The sequence below is a fragment of the Physeter macrocephalus genome, chromosome 7 (assembly GCF_002837175.3).
Source record: "Physeter macrocephalus isolate SW-GA chromosome 7, ASM283717v5, whole genome shotgun sequence".
Classification (NCBI taxonomy): Eukaryota; Metazoa; Chordata; class Mammalia; order Artiodactyla; family Physeteridae; genus Physeter; species Physeter macrocephalus.
This window is the reverse complement of record NC_041220.1, coordinates 110,538,510-110,556,339: the sequence shown is the minus strand read 5'-3', so window position 1 is coordinate 110,556,339 and position 17,830 is coordinate 110,538,510. Positions and strand designations below refer to the sequence as shown.

The 17,830-nt window shown below is 38.8% G+C and overlaps 2 protein-coding genes across 8 annotated transcripts in view; one reads left to right on the top strand and one right to left on the bottom strand.

Moving 5' to 3' along the window:
- The window catches only part of PPA2 (inorganic pyrophosphatase 2), a 320,000-nt gene that overhangs the window by 197,982 nt on the left and 104,188 nt on the right, over window positions 1–17,830 (top strand). The window lies entirely within an intron of this gene.
- The window catches only part of TET2 (tet methylcytosine dioxygenase 2), a 136,087-nt gene that overhangs the window by 29,303 nt on the left and 88,954 nt on the right, over window positions 1–17,830 (bottom strand). For 6 of the 7 annotated variants that reach the window (XM_007106506.4, XM_007106503.4, XM_007106502.4 and 3 more), the window contains 4 exons: window positions 9,562–13,016; window positions 7,808–7,898; window positions 6,308–6,401; window positions 5,456–5,664 (listed from right to left, as the gene is read on the bottom strand). In XM_007106506.4, the coding sequence (XP_007106568.1) occupies window positions 5,456–5,664; window positions 6,308–6,401; window positions 7,808–7,898; window positions 9,562–12,970 (3,803 nt within the window). In that variant the 5' untranslated portion in view covers window positions 12,971–13,016. Of the gene's footprint in view, window positions 1–5,455; window positions 5,665–6,307; window positions 6,402–7,807; window positions 7,899–9,561; window positions 13,017–17,830 lie in introns of those variants that run through there. The other variant, XM_007106507.4, reaches the window with a different exon arrangement.

Here is a 17,830-nt window from a genome sequence, read left to right as displayed (position 1 = left end):
GCTCCGCAGCATGTGGGATCCTCCCAGACCGGGGCGCGAACCCGGTTCCCCTGCATCGGCAGGCGGACGCGCAACCACTGCGCCACCAGGGAAGCCCCTGTATAGTGTACTTTAAAAGGGTGAATTTTATGGTGTGTGAATTATATAGAAATTGAAAAAACTCACACATAACAAAATGACTTCAAGGTAATTTCCTATATGAAGTGGCTTCTGAAAAGGCACCTTTATTTTTATAGGGGCCTTTCAAATATTGTTAGAATTTTTACATTGCAGCCTAATTTTAACATGGCTCAGAATCTGGCTAATGGTTAAATAACAAATCAGAGAAATTGTAATAAAAATATTAACCTGTACAACAGATTTTTAAAAACACTCTCAACCTCTTTGGACTTCTGTTTAAAAAAAAAAAAAAGGGACTTCCCTTGTGGTGCAGTGGTTAAGAATCTGCCTGCCAATGCAGGGGACACAGGTTTGATCCCTGGTCCGGGAAGATCCCACATGCCGCGGAGCAACTAAGCCTGTGCGCCACAACTACTGAGCCTGAGTGCCACAACTAAAGCCCGCGTGCCTAGAGCCCGTGCTCCGCAACAAGAGAAGCCACTGCAATAAGAAGCCCACGCACTGCAATGAAGAGTAGCCCCTGCTCACCTCAACTAGAGAAAGCCTGCACGCAGCAACGAAGACCCAATGCAGCAAAAAATCATAAATAAATAAATATTTTAAAAAACAAAATTTAAACTAAAAATTATATCAGCCATTTAAACTTATGCAAGAATAGAAAAATTAGCAAAATAAATTAAATGTACATAACAAATTTATACTTTAAAAAATAAGAAAATTACCAATTGGCAAACTAATGGAAACAGGTAATAATCATCGATGGATGTGCTAAACCATTAGGTAAAAGTTTTCTAGTAAACTTTATGATGGGTGGATCAAGCTAACAACTCCTCAACTGAACACTCATAACATCACTATAAATGGAACAAAGCAGATATTATGTCCCTCTTGATGGGTATGAAGAACTAAGATTATTTCATCACCACTTATGAAGCATTTTGCTAATATATACATTCGTGTATACATACATATTTAAGTCTCTAACTACCAGTGTACGGAAGATATTGGTGACAGAGGAACAAGTTAAGCAAGTGTGCACAGCCAAATCCAGAATGTGAGAAATTCTACAAAGCAAATCATACAGTCCCTTTAAAAATAAATTCACAAAAAAGAGAGGGGAAACTATAATAAAGTAAAAGAGCCTTGTGAATCATATACTTTATCTTACAAACTGGGACACTTTTGAGAGTAAAAGGAAGTTCTATCAATAACTATACTAGACAACAGGCATGAACTGGGACCTACTCAAAACCCTCAATCAAATGTAAGATATGGAATTTCTTTTCGTCAGTATTTTTTTACTTTATATATATGTATATCTAATATGTATATGTGTATATATGTGTACATTGGAAATGGTATCCATTTAGGGAATTTGAACATGGTCTGAACGTTAAATGATATTAAAGAATCACTCAATTTTGAGATGAATGATAATGACACTGTGACTAGGTTTTGTTTATAAAAAAAAAAAAAGTCCTTGGGCATATACCCTGAGAAAACCATGATTCAAAAATACACACGCGGGCTTCCCTGGTGGCGCAGTGGTTGAGAGTCCGCCTGCCGATGCAGGGGACGCGGGTTCGTGCCCCGGTCCGGGAGGATCCCACATGCCGCGGAGCAGCTGGGCCCGTGAGCCGTGGCCGCTGAGCCTGCGCGTCCGGAGCCTGTGCTCCGCAACGGGAGAGGCCACAACAGTGAGAGGCCCGCGTACCGGAAAAAACAAACAAACAAACAAACAAACAAACAAAAATACACACGCACCCCAATGTTCACTGCAGCACTATTTACAATAGCCAGGTCATGGAAGCAACCTAAATGCCCATCAACAGAGAAATGGATGGAGAAGATGTGGTACATATATACAATGGAATATTAGCCATAAGAAGGAACAAAATTGTGCCATTTGCAGCAACATGGATGGACCTAGAGACTGTCATACAGAGCGAAGTCAGTCAGAAAAAGAAAAACAAATATCGTGTATTAATGCATATATGTGGAGTCTAGAAAAATGGTACAGATGAACCTGTTTTCAAGGCAGAAATAGATACACTGACACAGAGAAAAAAACATGGACACCAAGGGGGGGAAAGAAAGGGTGGGATGAATTGGGAGATTGGGATTGACTTATATACACTAGTATGTATAAAACAGATAACTAATGAGAACCTACTGTATAGCTCAGGGAACTCTACTCAGTGCTCTGTGGTGACCTAAATGGGAAGGAAATCCAAAAAAGAGGGGATATATGTATACATATAGCTGATTCACTTTGCTGTACAGTAGGAACTAACACAACACTGTAAAACAACAAAGTCCTTATCTGTTAGTGATACACACTGAAGTGAACATAGCTTAGATGATATGGCCTCTGTTTTGCTTTAAAACACTGGTGGGGATGGGGTTAGGAAGTGGGGGGGGGCACAGAATATATGGAATAGTATTGGCAAAATGTTGATAAATATACTGCACTCCTCCATTTACGTATATTGGAAAATTTTTATAATATGAAGTTTCTTTAAAAGTTTAATATCACCCAGCATGGCAGAGACATTTCTGGCTTTGACTTCCTTATAATGACAGATACACTCCCACAACTCTTACTTGCCAAAAAATTATTGGTTAGGCTTAGTCATAAAATAAAAATCTCAAAGGGAAATCTTTAAAGGAGAAACAGCTGGCTGGGCTCAAAGGAAATGTAAAAACCCGTTTTGACTTTCCCACTGGAAGATGCTCTTGGAGTTCTTCTCTGGACTCACAGGGGGTGGTTATGGTGCATGTGGGCACTGGAATTTATAAGAACTCAGAGATGAGAGTCCCACAGCTTTGAATATTAAAATGCGTCAGCAGCCCCAATTTGAGATTACCCTCCATTCTTCACAAAAAATCGTAATTTTAACTTTTGCCAGACATAAAATAAAACTTATTTTATAGGGTAGAAGAAACTTCAAAAGCTATATCTGAGTGAAGTCTCTATCGCCATTGGTTAAGTGTCTATTTGAATCACGTACCTCAAGTGTATTTTTTGTTTTTGGAAACTTGCTCTAAGTATAGGTAGCCCAAAGCTAGAACATCATCTAAATAACTACTCATCTTTACCTTGAAATTATAGACGAAGTTAAGCAAAAGTATACAGATTGGCCTTTAAAATGTCAATATTTGAAGCACATCTTTTAATAGTTTTGTTCTGGTCCCTATTTAGACCAGTTAAACAAATTAATTTTTCTTAGACCCTGGCCCAATCATCATTCATGGTTTTCAAATGCAAAATAACACAATTTAGGAAAGTTCGTAACATAGAATCTGACATATAGAAAGAAATTCTATTTCAGACAATGGCATTTATAGGAATCAAAGAAAAGCCTTCAGGGGAAAAATAACAGAGATGTATAATATTAATAAAAATTAAATCAATTACAAAAAATGTGAAATATGGTTTGCAAGAAACTTCAAGAAATTTAAATAAAACAAATGTCATTCTCACAAGATGTTCTTTGGTGGTTTAGAAGTTCCAGCTACCAAGTCTAAGAGGAAGTCTGCTTTACAAAAACAAGACAATGTCGCTGAATTCCTGAGAAAAATGCTATCACCAACATCAGCTCAAGATGCCTTAACTTGCATTTTCTTTCTGATTAAAGACACCTAAATACATTTTTTAAAAGGGGAAACAAGGGATGTTAGGGTAAATGGAATATTACTTTATACCTAAAGCAGTCAATCACAAGTTTGAGTCATGTCTTATGAATCAGCAACTTCTACCATCAAACCTATCATTTGTAAAAGAGGGTTGATGGCCTTGAGGTACACACCATGACATTTTGGGATCATAACTATCATAGAAAGCCAAGCCACACTTTCATATAGGAAAAGTAACTTTCCTAAATAGATTATTTATAGTTGATTTGCAACCCTCCCTACCCACCTCCAATGACCCAGAGGGAGAACCTATGTTAATATACAGTAAAACCATACCAGTTAGAGTAATAGTCAGCAAAAGGACAAATCTGGTTAGCAACGGATTGTTGCAATGAGCAGCACAATGTTTCCATAAGCTCAGTAAACTCTTTTGTAGTTTGGTGGACGCAGAAGAAAGGTGACTAAAGGAAGAAGTGCAGGGACTTCCCTGGTGGTCCAGTGGTAAAGAATCCGCCTTCAATGTAGGGGACGCGGGTTCGATCCCTGGTCGGGGAACTAAGATCCCATGTGCCGCGGGGTGACTGAGCCCGTGCGCTGCAACTATAGAAGCCTGCACGCCGTGACTACTGAGCTCGCGCACCTCAGCGGGAGACCCTGCGTGCCTTGAACTACTGAGCCCACGTGCCCTGGAGCCCGCGCACCACAACTAGAGAAGAGAAAACCTGCACGCCACAACTAGAGGGAAGCCCGCGCCACAACGAAAGATCCCGCATGCCTCAACTAAGACCTGACGCAGCCAAAAAAATTTTAAAAACTAAGAAAAAAGCGCAATATTAAAATTATTTTAGTACCGACTGTGAGTAAAATAGCTACATAGGATTTCAGTGCAGCACTCTTAATTTTCCTGTATTCTTTTAATGACATACAAGAATAGCATAGCAGAAGGAAAATAAAAAATTAAGAAGATGTAAACTTCCTGCAAGTAGATAATTAAAAAACAAAAAAACACAAACAAAACCATACCAGCATTTGGATGCATGAAATATATTTAACTGCATACCTTGCTCTCCTATTCCAAATTTTTATATTCCTCGAAAATAATGCCCATCCATAGCCACTAATTTCTTGATTATTCAGTAGCAGTAAAAGTAGAAGTGATTTTGATTATTATTATGGAAATAATGGACTAGATTGCAATGAGTCAAAATCAGTTTGTTTCTACAGAACTTCTATAAATAAGCCTTGTATTTTTATGTTTGCTACATATAAAGTCCTTGACCTGGGAATCCTAAAGTTTCTCACCGAACTGTCTCAGATACTGCTACACAGAAGTGGTGTCAATACTTACTAATGTGGTGGCTAGGCACACAAAACAGTTGTCACTTGCAGTAAGCGGACACATAAATATTTTCAGGTTTATGGTATGGTTGAGTTTGTGGGTACAGACACTCAGATTTCCAGCAAGCTGCTTCTAACTCATAGCTACACTGTCCGAAGGTACAAAATATTAGTAAATGAAATTGCTTCGCAGTATCCATGTTAGCATTAGCAAATGCAAGTTCCTACTGCATGGCTGTGAAGCAGGCATTTTGATCCCTGTTTTGTAAATGTGAAAACGCAGTTTCAACTCTCTGCCCTCAAACCAACAATTCAGCTTTCCTAGCGGTGGAAAGAGAGGAGAGGCCTGGGATGCACTTACTCTTCATTCAGGGCACACCGACGATTGGTGAGCGTGCCGTATTTCCTCAGTGTCTCGGTGAGCTCGGAGTACAGTTTGTCGGCCAGAGAGAGTGGGATTCCTTCCCACACCAGGATGAGAATCACAATCACCGCAGCCTCACAGGTGTGGCCAGCTCGCTCCCGCACCAAGCACAGTAGCTTCTCCTCGCTGCAGCTTCTGCGAACCACCTGTTCGGGTCACCATTCCACCCCAACACCCACCACCCCAACCAAAACAAAACAAGGGTCACTTGCAGCAGATGAGAGCATTGACTGACGTCTGTATATTTTCTCAAGTCTGGGCCACAATTAGGGTGGCATTTACCAGCACCTGCAGCTTGCCTTTTGCTGCCCATCTATAACGTCGGGGCCTACCCTGGGGTCAGAACTGGGAGAGATGCAAAAGCTGTCGGGGTGTAGCAGACTCGACCCAGAACAGTGGGGACAATGCTCCCTGCACTAAAGCCAGAGCTAGATGGAAGACAAGCAAGCCTTTAAAGTTCAAGGTCTTCAAAAATGACAAGATAAAGATTAACTGCAGGTACTTAAAGGATTAAGGACCTCTCCCTCACATGCTGGGAGAATTACACTTCTAGAAGGCACTTGAACAGACCTCCTCCTCACTATTAAATTCTTTCAACTAAATACAGTTTGTACATAATTTTATACTAAGCTGCCTTTTTCTTAAGAGATGACACGTGATAAATATAAAAAATATTCCTTTCAACTGGCATAAATGATTCTCTGATCTGATAACCCAATTCCCGGGGTTAGATGAATGAATCAAAATGCCCAAGACTGAAGACCAAAGGCCTTGTCAAGCCACACTTACCCATTTGGCAATAGGACATCCCTGAGAACTTCTGCCTTCTTTACCAGTATAGATGACTCTTTCAATCCTAATAGCTTTACCCTTCTGTCCAAACCTTAAAGAAATCCACAGAAACACACACACACATAAAATTAGCAAATGAATCTAAGAGGCAACCAAAATATTGAACATTTGAGCATAATTTTACTCTATGGCCACATCCTGAGAAATGAATAGTTTATTTTTAAAAAACAGAACTAAGCCAAGCAAACTGGATAGTAGACTTTAAGCCTTGTATTTCTTCAGTATCAAAATATATGATAATTGTCATGAGCTATCTTGAAATTGAAATTATACGATGGGTAAAAATAATGGGAAAGCTTATTTTTATACATAATTTCACAAAGCACAAAACTTTTTAAAGTTTGTTAAATTCAGTCTTCTAAGATACGTACTATTTGTCTTTTACTAACTTTAGTTATTTTAAAACTTGGGGAATCATAAGATTTTAGTTAGGACTGTTTCTCTAAGAATCTCTCACTTTTTAAAAGGCTGGCAAATAACTAGTATCCAGCAGTTTTGAAAATATAGGATAATTCTAGAAATAGATTATATTTTCCCTTATGACCAAAGCACTACTTACTCCTTGCTAATAAAAGAGGGCACTCAGGGAAATTCACTATTTCTGCCAGGCTACTAGACGATTATTTAGTGAATTTCTACGTGCTAATTTAGAAATGAATAATTTGAATTTGGGGCAACAATGATATGGAATATGTCCTTGCTGCCCAGAATGTCTCCTAATGTATTTTAATGATAAAAATGCCTACCTCTTAAAGAAAAGGCACCCTAGTGTAATAACAGCTCAGAGCTGTGGATACCTATATGAAAGTCTCTCTCTGCACTGATTATCTTGCTCATACGAGTCTTCAAGTCTGCAAGATGACATGCAGGAGTAACTGTGTAGATTCAGGTAAGTACTTGCATACCTATGACTGACAGTTAAAAAAAATGCAGCTATAAATAGAATCTGTCTCTATTTCTATTCAGTATATCACTCTTGCCCTCTGCTCATACTAATGGACAACTTCCTTGGAGATAACTACTCATTTATAACTCTAGGTGAATTTAACTCAATGGTTCCTTTCTTATACCACCTTTCCCCCCCTTTTCCTTTTTTATCATCAAGTGGGAAAGCCAGAGTGGGTGCTCTCTTTGCAGCCTGTGCCAGCACCCTTGTGCCTGGCAGGCTGGCTGGCTGGTTCTTGTTCATGCCTGGGTTTTCTGGCATCCATCTCAAAGTGGGCAGCCTATGCCAGCTTGCAGACTATTAGCCCTGTCAAATATTGTGACTCTCTGGTGAATAGCACAGTGTGTAGTGTTGGCAACCCTGGAATAGCTAAGCCTACTAATAATTACTCAATTTACAATTGTTTACTGCTTTGTATGTGAAAGCTGGAAAAATTCTGACATATACAAAAGGATAAACGTTAATCTGCCCTGTGCCTTTGCGTTAATTACCTTTCTTCCATGATTTCTCTAATAGCTGCCACATTAGGACCTGCTCCTAGATGGGTATAAAAAGGACCTTCATCTTTTTCAATAATTTGCTCTGTTGAGATAATAGAAGATTATTATTTTAGACCTCAATTATACTAAATATAAAGGCTACATCCACAAAGCTTATCCCCCACCTGTACATTAAGGGTCCTAAATGTGACTTTAAACATTTTTGTTCTTTAAAATGAGTAAACTGATGGACTAATCTATTAGAAAATGTGCCAAATAATTAAGTATATGTCCATTCTGCCTGTTGGATAAAAATATATTAAATTGCATTTCAGATATGGGATAAGGAATTATTTTAAATCAAGTAAGTGGAACTAAATAGACAGTGAGGGAATTAGAATATATTATATGTAATATCAACTACAATCCAATTTTTTAAACTGAAGAAAAAGAAATTACAGCTTACTAGAAGCCTGCCTGTTATTTGGACGTTAAAAGATTAAAAATAAAATTTCCTGTCCTATCTCACCCCCAGGATTTTGTTCAGTTTATTGTCAAGATACCTTTTTCTCCTCTCGTTTCCCCACAATATTCGATTACTCTGTTTTGAAAATAAGAACATTCAATCCAGACCCATATTGTATGTACTACTTTAGAGCAACTTATGATGAGAGAAAATATTGAAGAGAGGGTCAGATAAAAGGAAGAGGCTCTTGTAAACTATCAAAGATGAAAAGTGGGGAAAAAAGGTTTGTGTGATAGGAGAAGGGTGTGAAGATGAGTATAACTTACCCAATGTTTTCTATGACATGTGTGGCACATTACGCCAGTGAGGCAGTAATATTACCCACACACAAAGGGGCGGTATGGATCTTCCCTCCATCCTTCTATAAAATGTGGAGTGTCCCATTTTAAGAGGAATAACATAAAGTGGGTGGACCATTAGCCACTTTAGTTGAACGCTGGTTTTTACAAATGTCTTCTACTGTATCCAAGCTGAGTAGCTATAATTAAGATCTTCATATATATATATCTCTGCATCAATCAGCAAAAAGTTTCCCTATTCCAATAGACCTGTCATGCATCTTGAATTTTAACAAAAAGATGCTTGTTTAAAAAAGGAAAGGGGAATACCATATTTTCTATCAAAAAGATGAAACTTTTAAAGAGAAAATATCAAATGTAAACCACACAATGTTTCAAACGTATACACGGAGAAAGGGCAACTTTATGAATATTCAGAACTTTGGCATTAAAATTTCCCCTAAGTCACCAAGACAGAAGATGATAATGTCCCCTTATCTATTATAAAAGTTAATCTTGTAAAACTACTGATACATTCAATCTTGAATTAAAAAATATTAAAAGCTCCTACATTAGTTTGCATATGGCAGTTATTTTCTCATTTTAACAAGGTGTTTTTACTGCCTGGCTATCTCTCCAGGAGATGATATACAAAGAGTTAACTAGATTGATTAGGCTAAAACAGATACCTTCATATTTTAAACGGTTTGAAGGGAAGGACAAATGAGCATGCACAATTTTTTAAATGTTTTTGAAAAATTGAATGTAAGTGAAGTTCTCTCTTGCACAGCACAAGCATCTGTAATTTAAAGACAAGAAATGTAAGCTTCAGGTTTTTATGAGCCTTCACAAATTGCTGCCAGACTCAAAATTTTTAAAAAGAAAGAAAAATCCCATATCTGAAGATAAATTTGCTAATTCTGGATAAACACCATGTGTCTCAGTACATTTCTGGCACTTACCTACACATCTGCATGATGGGAAATCATACTGAGTCTTGACAGGTGTATCCAATAAATTTTTTATAGGAGTATCTAGTAATTTGGAAGGTGACTCTAAAAAATTATTGAGAACAGAACCAGCTGTTCTTTTGGTTGGTGTCTTTTCTGAGGAAGGCATTGCTTGCTGCTCTAAAGCTGGGGTGTGGCTATCAAGTTCTGCAGCAGTGGTTTGTCTAGTTAAAACTGTAACTGGCCCTGACATTTCAACTTTTACTTGCTTCTGTGATTTTAGAGTAAGAGCCTTATGGTCAAATAATGATTTGACCTGAAATTGCTTCAGATGCTGCTCCATGGTCTCAAGGATGCTCCGCTGCTGCATGTTATCACAGCTCGGAGGTGGAATCTCTTGCTTGGGTATCTTTTTCCACATTTTGTTTTCTGGCTGTGCTGACATGAGGCGCATACAGGCGTGGGGCTTGGATCCAGGTTCGACCTTAATTGGCCTTTGCATCTGACTATGGCAAGACTCGGCTTGGAGTTGTTGTGTTTGCTGCTGTTCTTGCTTCTGCAAAAGGTGCCACCTTAGAGCAGCATGCTTTTGGATGTCCTTCTGGGGCAGGGTCTGAATGTGACTTCCTGCCTGGCTGGGCAAAGGGAACGCATTTGCTTGGTTTTGCATCAGGTACCTTTGCTGAGCGAGCTGTGCAGCTTGTTGACTAGACATATCTTGGTTTCTATTTTTATATCCCTGTAGAACTGAAGCTTGTTGAGGCTTCTGTTCTAGTTGTTGAAAGCACCTGTGAAGAACATCTTGCTTTGGGGTCACATTATTTGGAAAATATTGCATGTGATGCAAGTTTGGGATCTTGTTTCCTGCAAAGAGTTCAGAATTTACAGTCTGTTCTTTATTTTCTGGAACCACGTGTATATTGTTTGAACAAGAAATCTGCACTTTGCTTGCATTTGACTTCAAGATCTGATCATAGGGGGAATTTATACTATTCATATTCTGTACTTGCTCCAGTCCCACTTGGGGATTATGAGTCTGGAACTCACTTGATTTTGAATGTTGACCTTCACCACGAAAGCATTCTTCTACTTTAATCTGGCTAAAGAATGATCCTTCTCTTTGCTGATCATTGTTGCCTTGGGGATGAGAAAAGGTCTGGGGCATTTGTTCCTTATTCTTCATCTGTAGTTTTTGCTGCTGTTGCTGGTTTTGAGAGAGATGTGAAGTCTGGGATGGTTGTGTTTGTGCTGCCTGCTTATGAGGCTTATGTTGTGAAAGGTGTGAGTTTGAGAATGGGTCAGTCTCGGAAGCCTGTTGATTCAAGTGCCGTTTTAATGTTGGGGGCGTGAGTTTCTCAGTTTGGGGATCTGGTCTTTGTTGGAAATGACACCTCAGGGCACAGACTGACTGTCTGTGAGCTTCGGGTGAAGGGTCTGTTTTGGAGAAGTGCACCTGGAGTGAGGGTTTTTGGAACTGGAGATGCTGGTCCACTGTACCTCGAGACTGCCCTTGATTCATCTCAGCTTGGTACCTTGGTGGTCTCTGCTCCGGTTGCATTATTTTCTGGGTGTAAGCTTGCCCTGGGAGCCCCCCAGGCATGTTGGAATTTCCAGTGTATTGTTTGGAGGTCACTTGATGGGAGGGCTTGGACTGATACTGAAGAATTGACCGCAGGGTTGCCTCATTACATTTTAGATGGGATTCTGCTTGATGATAGTGAGGGGCCTTCAATTCAATCCATCCTGGTTTCAGATAGGGCTGTGTTGGGAGCACAGGGTCTCGTGTCTGTTCCTTGTCTTGACTCTTGAAGATCTCTTGCTCTTTGTGTCCCATCAACTGCTGGCAGTGGTCCTGTGCATCTCCACTGCTACCAAGAATTGGTGGGTTATGTTTGAGATGTTCTGATAGTTGTCTTGTTTTCTCAGAACACAATGGAACCGTCACTGTCCCTGGAGTCCGTATGTCATTCTTGTTAACACAATAATTCTGAGGCCTTTCTGGAAGCATCGGAGAGGGGTTGGATACTTGTGTAGAGAGAGTAGGACTCTGGGACGGTGGTGCCTCGTGTTGACCCTCTATTTTCACTTCCCTTAAGAGAGCTGTGTTACTTTGGTTGGGGTAGTGATGGTGTTCTTCCAAAACTCCATCATTCAGAGTGCTTTTTCCTTCAGAAGGAAGCTGAGGAACCTGCGGAAGAGGAGGAGGGGGAGAAAGAAGCAATTGTGATGGTGGTGGTGTGGTAGTGGCAGAAAAGGAATCCTTAGTGAACACTGAGCTTTGCTTGAAGTAAGCACCATTCATTTCATTTTGCTTTAAATACCGTTCAGAGCTGCCACCAGGAGCCTGCAAATTGCTGCTGGAACCTGAACAGAATTCTTCACCAGATACTAGCTTTGTGGTTCCTTGGATGTTACTGTTTTCTGCCGGAGATGGGCATATCTCAAAAACTGACTTTCGTTGTTCTGGTTTCTGAAAGGGACAGGTCCCTAGCATTGCAGCTGGTTTACTGGCACTACCAGCATCACAGGCCTCAGTCACCACTGCAGCTGGCTCTGGAGGCAGCTCAGAGTTCGAGGTCTGTGGGAAATTGATCTGCCCTGAGGTATGCGATGGGTGAGTGATCTCACAGGACAACTCATTAGTAGCCTGACTGTTAATGGCATGTATGTGAGATGTGGTTTTCTGCACCGCAATGGAAACACAATCTGGATAATATTGAGACAGTGTTTTTTCCAGGAGTTCACCATGTGTGTTTTCCATGGAAGAGGCAGAAACTGTAGCACCATTAGGCATTAGCACTGCCTTATTTTTAAGAAGTAATACAATGTTCTTGTCGTGGTAGTTAGCATTTTTCCCCTCCTGTTGGTTCAGAATCTGAAGCTCTGGATTTTCAGATCCACTGCAGTTATGTGATGAAAAACCAGTGAAATCTTTAACTTCATTTTCTTGGGCTGCAGAGCTAACAGATTCTCTCTTATCACTCACATTGGAGACATTTGGTTGACTGCTGCCTTTGCCTGGATTTCTTTCTTGGCTTTCCCCGAAGTTCTTCCTTTCTCCATTGGCCTTTTGGTCTTGTTTCAGTTTCTTGTTCTGATGGAGCCCAGAGAGAGAAGGTTCACTAACTGTGCGTTTTATCCCTCCATTTTGCAAACATCTGGAATACCCTCTGCTTTCTTGTATAAAGTCCGGACTCACGCGACTATTCTGGCTTCCTTTCATGTGGGGTATTCCATAATAACTCTTGAAAGACTGCCATTTGGTGTCTCCATTTACTTCTGGATAAGGTCTCTTGGTTAATGGGCTTCCATTCTGGAGCTTTATAGCCAGAGGTTCTGTCTGGCAAATGGGAGAAGAAGATGGTATCAGGAATGGACTCAGTCTGTTGCCCTCAACATGGTTCCTTCTATCCTGTTCCATCAGGCTTGCTTCGGGGCCATCCACAAGGCTGCCCTCTGAATGAATTCTAAAGCATATGGAAACAAAAATTAAAGTACATTAATATATATCTAACACTAACAGTACACCTTAGAGAAGAATCGTGGCACTAATAATACTGGAATTCCTAGACATAGCAAACTGTGATACTCATTTTCATGTCTCGGAGTGACAGCCAAGAGCTACTCAGGAAATGATTATTCTTGTCTTACCAGCAACTCTGAAATATTTATGGTCACAGTAAACAAAGATCAAAATCACCAGCTAATGTGGGAAGTTCATACTGTATTAGTAAATAGTATCAACTTCCTTCCCAAATAATTTTTTTGTCAAAATGCTAAAAACAATAGAGAAAGACGACCTCCTTACTTTCTTCTCTAGCACCTTACATATCCAATCATTTGCCAAGTTCTATCAATTCCATTTCCTCTGTATTCCTTGAATTATCTTCACTGCCACTTGGTAGCCAGATCTACATTATCTTGCTTTATTATCTACTGTAATAGCTTTTTAAAGATTTCTCCTGAGCCCAGCCTGTCCTCTCCCCAGTCCTTCAAGGATCCTTCAAACTGCTATCAAAGGGAATGTTCTAAAAGGCAAATCTGATGTCATACCCTTCTTAACACACTTTATTGACTCCATATTGCCTGCATTAGTAGTTCTCAAACTCTTTACCCAAATACACCTGGAAGATAAGGCACAGTCTCTGCAGTGTTGACATTCCAGGGGAGGGGGTAGGGGTGAAAGTGTCGTTTATAAAATGCCTTTTCTAAGTGATTCTATATTTTCCTCTATAAGATCTGGCTGCCTACTTCTTTTGAGAATTCCTAACATAAATGGCTTTTCATATGCAGGTTTCTATTTTTCTGTCCTCCTACTTCCTCCCACAGATTATACTCCAACTATAACAACAGCTTATAAATACCCAAACATTGTAAGCTGTTTCAGACCTCCATGCTGTTGTTTTATCTGCCTAGAATGCCTTCTTAGTCCTCTTATTGTGCCCTGTGACTCCTGTGTCTGGCTACAACTGTGTCAGATCACCTCCCCTAGAATTTTTTCCTTGATTTTCCAAAAGAATTACTCACTCCCAGTTTTATCCTGCTTTTTGATCTTGTATATAGTCTACTGCTGAACATATCACATTCAACTGTATTTTGTTTACTCTCTCTTACTGGACTGTGAATTCCTTAAAAATATCCTACTCTGTTTATTTTTGTGCTTAGAGTGAGCATCCAATCAGTTCCACTAGATTGATATAAATTTGCTCATCTTGTGATCATTTCTTTATTCAGTCATTCATTCACACATTTTTGAGATCAATACTGATGGAGATTTCAAAGTCCAAATGATAGGGAAAGCAGGAAGAAATAGGCACTAAAAAAGCAAAAATAATCCATTATATAAAGTGAATGCTGCCCCATTCATTATAGAGTCATGCTTTATTTTCCCACAGTTTTTCTCATTAAATTTATTTTAAGGCTATAAGTAGAAAAAAAAAATCAAGACCATTTTCCCTTTGGGCTATAAAAAAGCTCTATTAAAATAGCCATTGCTTACTAACCAAGGCAAATGAAACAGAGGAAGAAACAAACACTGGGAAGCAACACTAAAGTTATCATTTGCAGAGAATAAGATTGTATACTGGCCAACTAAGAGAATCAACTGAAAAACTGTTACAGATGACAGTAAAGTAGCTAGAAAAAAAATCAACAGCCTTGGTACCTAAAAGCAACAACCAGTCAGAAGCTATGGTGGAATAAAAAACTGTAATAGAAAAAATATTTTAAAAATACTAAGAGTAAACTTAAAAAGAAATGTGAAAGACCTATCTGAATAAAACGTTAAAACAATACTGAGGGATACACAAACACAAAAACAAAACAAGTAGAAAGATATAATATGTTCTTGTATAGTTGTCAAATTAATCTATTCATTTAATGTATTTTCATAAAAATACTAAAAGAATGGGCTGAGTTATTAAGAAGCTGACTCTAAAGTTCATGTGGAAAAATAAACTGGATAACCAGGAATAATCTGAAAGAATCGTAATGGGGCTTGGGCAGAGCAGGAGCCAAATGGAAAGATATTAAAAAGCAACAAAAGCTCTACTGTACTTAAAACAGCTTGTACTAGCACATAAATAGATAATAGAGTGTTTATAAGACCAATGGAATAGAATAGAATGTCCAGAAATAGATTCAAACACACATAGAAATATAGTATGAGGTAATGATAGCATTTCAAATAAATATATTAGAACAATGGAATAGTTTTCTGAAAAAATGATACAGTTGGATTGGTCCCTTACATCTTATACCAAAATGTATTCTGGATGGATTTAAATTCTGAATATGGAAAACAAAACCCTAAAGAAATTAAAAACAGCCTGAGAAAACTTAAAAAAAAATAATCTAATGACTGGACAAGTTCTTTGTGACACAAAATCTAGAAGCCATAAAAGATGAGGAAGTTCAATAAAATTTGTGCATGTAAAAATAAACCCATAGCAAAGTTAAAAGTTAAATAATACTTAATATATAGGACACATACAAATTGACAGGGAAAAGACCAACCATCGAACAGGAAAAATGAGCAAAGGACATGGACAGTTGACAGAAAATGAAAGGCAAGTGGCTGTTAAATATTTTTAAAATGTCCATCAGAACTTATAAAAAGAAATGCAAATTAAGACTGCAACAAGATACAGTTTTTTTTCAAATTGGCAACGAACAAAAACTTTAATAATACACTACGTTGGCAAGCATATGGGGAAACAGACATGCTGTCGCATGGTTCTCAGGAGCCAAAACTAATACAAATACCATACAGGAGGATTTAGCAATATCTACAGAATTTCATAGAAACTTCCTTTGATCCTTCAGTTTTAAACTCTCATCTAACAAATATGCACATATTTGTTAAACCAAGTATGCACAGTGTTTTGCACTAGCAAAGTTTGGAAACAACCTATATTTTCAGATGAAGTATTTCCAAGTAATTAAATGAAATAAAGAAAGCTGCAGAACAGTATGTATAAGAATGCCACAACCTGTACCTTTACAAAAATAAAAATAAAATCAGCTCTGGGAGAATATACAACAAACTGGTTATAATACTTTGCCTCAAGGAAAAGGAATGGAGAGGCTGGAGAATAGCACTGAGAGGGAGATTGTTTTGTTTTTAACTGTGTCATTTTGGAACTTTTAAGGCATGTATAATTAATAAATAAAACTTAAATCAAAAGGTCATAATTCCTAATGACAAATAAAAATAACAGAACAAAGTGATATCTTTATTTCTGCTAGACCTACTTCCTTTCAAACGTTAAGAGATGGGCTAGATGTGCATAGTCACTAGTCACAAATGGCCATTGAGCCTTTGAAATGTGGTTAGTCCAAATTGAGATGTTCTGTAAGTATATATACACACTGGATTTCAAAGACCTTAGTGTGGACCAAAAAACATAAAATAACTCAATTTAAAAAAATATTTATTACATGCTGAAACAATGCTATGTTGGATATAATAAGTTAAAAATATATCATTAAATTTCACGTGTTTCTTTTTACTTGTTTTAATGTGAGTACTGGAAAATTTTAAATGCGGTATGTGACTTATGTTGTATTTCTATTGGGTAGCTCTGAGCTAAACTAATAATCTTAATTACAAATAACCTTTCATAAAAAAACCCTTTAGTTTCCAGAATCATGAAATTGATTTGTAGTCTTTGATGTAAGGAGCTTCTCCAAAATCAGGGGCATTACCACTTTTCAAAAATTAAGAAGCATAGGAGAGCAGCCAAGATGGTGAAATAGAAGGACCCTAACATCACCTCCTCTTAAGAGCACACCAAAATCACAACAATCTGCAGAAAAACCATCCTTGAAAAAGACTGAACCCTACCAGAAAAGATCCTCTACAGCTAAAGACATAAAGACGGAGCCACAAAGAGACTGGTAGGAGAGGTGAACTCCCAATGTAATCAAATCCCATACCTCCCCAAGGTGAATGACCCACAAACTGGAGAATAATTATATTACAGAGGTTCTCCCACAGGAGTGAGAGTTCTGAGCCCCCCACCCTGGGGGTCCAGCATGGGGAAGAGGAGCCCCCCAGAGCATTTGGTTTTGAAGGCCAGCAGGGCTTGATTGCAGGAGCTCCCCAGGATTGGGGGAAATAGAAGCTTCACTCTTAAAGCGTGCACACAAAATCTCATGTGCACCGGGACCCAGGGCAAAAGCAGCAATTTGATAGGAGCCTGGGACAGACCTATCTGCTGGTCTTGGAGGGACTCCTGTGGACTGGTGGTGTATAGAGAGCGGGGAATTCAACTGCATGAGCTCTCCCAGAGACTGACATTTTGGCACCAAGACCCTGGCCCCACTCAATAGCCTGCAGGCTCCAGTGCTGGGACGCCTCAGGCCAAACAACTAACTGGGTGGGAACACAGCCCCACCCATCAGCAGACAGGCTACCTAAAGACTTCCTCAGCCAACAGCCTAGAGAATGGGGGAAAATATTTGCAAAGGATACAACAAGGGTTTAATTTCTAAAATGTACAAACAGCTCATATAGCTTAATAATAAAAACAAACAAACAAACAACAAAAAACCCCAAGCAACCCAATAAAAAAATGGGCAGAAGACCTAAATAGACATTTCTCCAAAGAGGATATACAAATGGTCAATAGGTACATGAAAAAATGCTCAACATTGCTAATTATTAGAGAAATGCAAATCAAAACTACAATGAAGTTTCACCTCACACAGGTCAGGATGGCCATCATCAAAAAGTCTACAAATAATAAATGCTAGAGGGGGTGTGGAGAAAAGGGAACCC